Raw genomic sequence first — 4,622 nt, forward strand, 5'->3', positions numbered from 1 at the left:
AATGATCTATTATATTTGAATACCTACCTACATGAATACCTACCCTGCCTAGGTACCTAGTCTACTCTCCATATCCCTTCGCCTTCGCTATTGCGAAGCCGTAAGTTTCTATTCCTCAGGATCATGAAACTAATCATAGCATTTGAGATATTAGTTATACTAGATAGTGATTTTTATGATTTCCCCGGAGAACGGAGTAGGGTTTAGTACAGCCGGTCTGAATTTCATGAGTTCACAATCTGGCACTATTTCATGTTATAGCTTGGTACATACAGTAATGGTCCAAAAATATCTGGCCTACCTCCTATTTTACGCCAAAACTCAGCTTTGTCACTCTGCGATAACATTACCAATAGAAATAATAAAAATACTCTTTCAACTATTTCTTATATAAATTCAAATAAGCTAAAGCTTTTATATATAAAGTTTCTGTATATATTTAAAGTTGACAAAACTACTGTGGTTGAAAGCTGACTTAAGTTGATGTTTTTAATTTTCCTATAGGTATAAAAAACCGGGATTTGCATGTGGAACTCTCCAAAATTTAACCACGGTAATTTTACGAATTCTAGATACATCGAAAACTCTTGTATACAAAAAATATATTTAACTCAAATCTCTACAAGACAAAATCAAGATCTTAATTTTACTATTTTTATTGGTAAAGTTATCGCAGAGTGACAAAGTAGCAAAATGGCCGTTTCTGGTGCGAATTTCAAGGTGGGCGGGATATTTTTGGACCCTGACTGTACATCAAACTAAGCGGACGAAACATCAGAACATAGTTCCACGACTAAATTTATTGGATCATTGCTTTGCCATCAATCCTATTTTAAGATGCTATAATCTTATGAACTAAAACTCAAGACGCAACAAATGGTTGGCTTGAGAGTATGGTTTCGTTTAACAGTCCGACCTTCGGGTGTTAACCTAGCCCCGACCAAGAAAAACTCCAGAAAATGCAGTTAATCACCAAACACTGAGGAAATTTCCTTGAAAAAGACGCCATGAGTGATACCCCTTCCCTTTACGTCAATGAGCAAGTCCATTTGAGCAGCAGTCGTATGGACTTGGAATTAATAGTATCCGCCATACTGCTGTGTATGTTGTTGGGATGGATTAGCGTTATATTGCCCGGGAGGAGCGTAGTTGCCTTGCCAAGCGGTAAACGCAGAATTGCCAGCACTAATATTCTGCGCCAATGGGTTAAATTGGCTTACACCTGTTTGGTAGACAGCTGGAGGTGGTTCGTATGATCCACTCGAACCAGGCCGTAGAGGAGAATTGCGGTAAGGTGCTGATGCTTGAGTTACCCCACGGCTCATTCCGCTATAAGGGCTAGCTGGGCGGTTGGATGTTCCTGGCGAATCGCGTGCAGTATATGGGTAATTCTGATATTCCGAAGAGGCTTGACGAGTATGTGCGTGTGATGTTGCCAATATATTACGCGAGCCGCCTTCTCGGGCTTTCCATTCAACATAGCTTGGCACAGAAGTATTCTGAATCAAGCGCACTAGGCCTTCTGCACTAAAGTGATGGCTGCGAAACGCATCAGCAGGGGGGATTACGGTGAGAAGAAAAGCGATATCACGAGGAATAGGAGTCGGTCCGCTGGTATGTGAGGAGACACCTTGGCCCTGTTGAGCCCGTCGTTGCTGATCGAGTCGTCGACCGGCTGCGCCTTTGAGAGGGGAGGCCCCGCGGGCTAACTTCCTGGGAGGGTATTCGTCCTGGTCATCAGCTTGAAATGGACGTTTGGGTGAATTAACAGCAGGCAAAAACTGCGGCTGTGGGCTACGCTCGGGCTGGAGTGTAGGGCGAGGGGTGCTGCGATTAGAGGTAGGTGGGACTTCCACAGACTGCATGATTGTCTTGAGACGCATTTGTTTGGCTGGCGAAATGATGACTCGAGCAGTGATGGGGTTAAATTTGCCAGTGTCAAATCTCGCTGCAAAGTACGTCAGGCTAGGATCTTCTGGGAAGAGCTCTGCCATCTGCTTCTCAAGGTCCTTGATCTGCGTTAGCTCGCCGAACTGAGATGTATAGTGATGAAAGTAAGTGAAAATAGGCTTTAGTTTTGGAATCAGCTCGGGTTTTGCCTTAAACCGTTTGACAGTTTGGGAAAAGACAACTCGGGCATCTACATCGAATTAGTTAGACTCGAATATACAAACAGAGCTGGTTAGACCTACTGGTAAAATCACGCTTCTTATGAAGGTGCTTCAGATATTCAACGAAGTAACCCTCTTGCTCCGGAAAGAGTTTTGTACCACGCTCATAGATTTTAGTAGCCACGTCGTCTTGATAAACGTCCCACTCTAGATTCGACATTTCAACGTAAACGTCATATGTTAGGCGGCCTCTTTGTCGGGCTTCTATGAACAGACCACGCATACCCACAGCAGGACTGCTCTTTATATAGCCTTGGCCCTGTATTCTTCTGTGAATACGTAAAAGGGCAATCCAGAGGTATGATATATGTTGGGACAGGATCTGAATTTGGGCGGCAAACCCGTCATTCACTGCTTTGATCTTGGCATCTCTCATCGCTTCCGAGGATGGCTTCTCCGTAATCTCTCCCTCATCTTCCTCGTCCTCGACGTCGGCACCTCCCGAGTTAGTAGCATTAAGAGATGTGTCTTCCTCAATTTTTGCCACGGCCGCCGCTTCTTGATCCTTCAAGTTCTTAATCATCTCGTAAAGTGTCTCAAGGACTCGATCACAAGGTCGTCTAACGGCCAGTACAAGAGCAGCTTTGCCCGCATCGTCCTCGGGTGTGGGTTGAGTAGATTCGATACGGTCGGCATGCTTAAGGGCTATTAAAGAGCTCTCAGGGTTTGCATTAAGACCGTCAACAAGGAATTGGAGTCCTGTATCTTGCTCGGTCCTGTCGAAAATGTTATTCTCGAAACACCAGTCAGCAGCGTCAACCCATAATTCCGGCCAGAAGCGCAGAGCCATTAGTGCTTGTTTGTAGACACTAAGAACACGTTGTCGATAGACATTCGGTTCGTCAGAACTCAAAGAAAGCGGATCATCCTTCTCCCAGGCGATCCACGTCTTCCAAAGTCGAACTTGTTCAAGATATTCCTGATCGCCTTCAAAACCGGGTGCCGGGGGGAGGCGCGGTAGAGTTGTTCTTTGAAGCCCTCGAGTAATATTTTCTAAATGCGTATTGGCACTTCTCGCGCTCATATACGAAGGTGATCGTTCTTGAATGAACTTCCGTCCCTACAATGATATTAGCGGCTTCTCTGAAATAAATGAACCTGGTACTTACTGTCATCTTATTTAATCCCATTTCGAAATGATCATATTCTTTCCACAGTGAGTTCACATTGGCCATGGGAATGGCGACGGCTCGTTGGTAAGCTTTACGAAGAACGTCCATCTTCTGCTGGTCTTGCCAGCCGGTACCGCCGACCTGACCAGGCCCACTCTTGAGGAATTGTATATAATCCTGCCATATACCTCCAGCATCTCGGTCCTGCCCAATAGCGCCTAGAACGAATTCGTAAGACTGGTTTATGGTTTGACGGGCCTGACCGGTAGGGTCATTCAAGTCATTTTTGCGGCGTATATAGTTGAGATAAGCGGTCCATAACTGAATATTGGGTATCTTCTCTAGTGTACGAAGGAATATCGACTCAGCTGCCTTGGAGTTATCAAGGCTTAGCTCCATGTCAACATATTGAACCCATATCTCGGCCTTTGCGATAAATTAGTAACAGAAGCAACGAGATATGTTTAATTGGAGACTTACAGCGTGGGGGAACACCTTCAGAAAGCGCTCGTAAACGGCCCGCGTGTCTTCAATCTTATGACGTCGCTTTTGCTCATCGATCAGAGCTAGCCAAGCCTCGAGATCGCCGCGAGGGTCTTCCTTAATACGGTCCTCAAGTATGCCAACAACATCAGTAGGAAGTCTCAGGCGCGCTGCATTAGTAGTTGCTACATTGGCAGGAGCCGCTGTAGGAACAGAATCATCGCTCGCTTGAGCAAGGACATTAGTAGCCATATCCTGAGGTGTAGTGATCTGTTGAAGGGAGGGATGATTGTTAGGTTGCGCCTCGGCTTCTGTGGGAAGGGGCTTTAGAATACTTGGTGAATGTGACGGAGCTGGGGTAGGGTCTGGGCCTTGGTCTGGGATAGGGGCATCATCCTCTTCATCAGAAGAGTCATCGACAACAAAGCCGCCCGCTGTCTTGGGCTTTTTGGATGGACGAGGGGAATCGGAAGCAGGGCGTTCCACAATAGGATCGGGTGCTGTAGTGACGGTAACAGATTCTGGATCATATTCTCCACCATCCTCGTCATCAGATGTATCAGCAGATGGAGCAGGATCAATATTAACATTCGCATGTTGATTGCTATTCTCGGTATATGAGTTCATATTCCCCGTCTCACCACTCCAACCTTCCGCGTCCCATGCAGGTGTGCCGCCCTGTTGAACGGACGCGTCTCCAGAATCTTCCGAAGCCATTATGCACAAGAAGCGCGAAATTAGCCGGGTTCTAAACCGACGTTTGGGCGGCTGATAAAGTAGGGAAGAGGGGACAAAGTTTCGTGTGTGGAAATTCGGTCGCGCCGTGGGCGTAGGATGACCGTAACTTTGCGATTCT

General features: G+C 46.1%; 1 protein-coding gene across 1 annotated transcript; it reads right to left on the reverse strand.

Annotated features, from left to right (window-relative positions):
- Positions 1–1,076: 1,076 nt before the first annotated feature.
- F4812DRAFT_450885 (uncharacterized protein) lies at positions 1,077–4,393 on the reverse strand (the record flags this gene model as incomplete). Its single annotated transcript, XM_047936143.1, has 4 exons — positions 1,077–2,140; positions 2,193–3,231; positions 3,281–3,709; positions 3,764–4,393. 4 exons carry the CDS (start codon positions 4,391–4,393, stop codon positions 1,077–1,079), a joined length of 3,162 nt encoding a protein of 1,053 aa, XP_047790525.1.
- Between the last annotated feature and the right edge of the window lie 229 nt (positions 4,394–4,622).

The sequence above is a fragment of the Daldinia caldariorum genome, assembly GCF_022478825.1.
Source record: "Daldinia caldariorum strain CBS 122874 unplaced genomic scaffold F4812scaffold_7, whole genome shotgun sequence".
NCBI classification, from domain to species: domain Eukaryota; kingdom Fungi; phylum Ascomycota; class Sordariomycetes; order Xylariales; family Hypoxylaceae; genus Daldinia; species Daldinia caldariorum.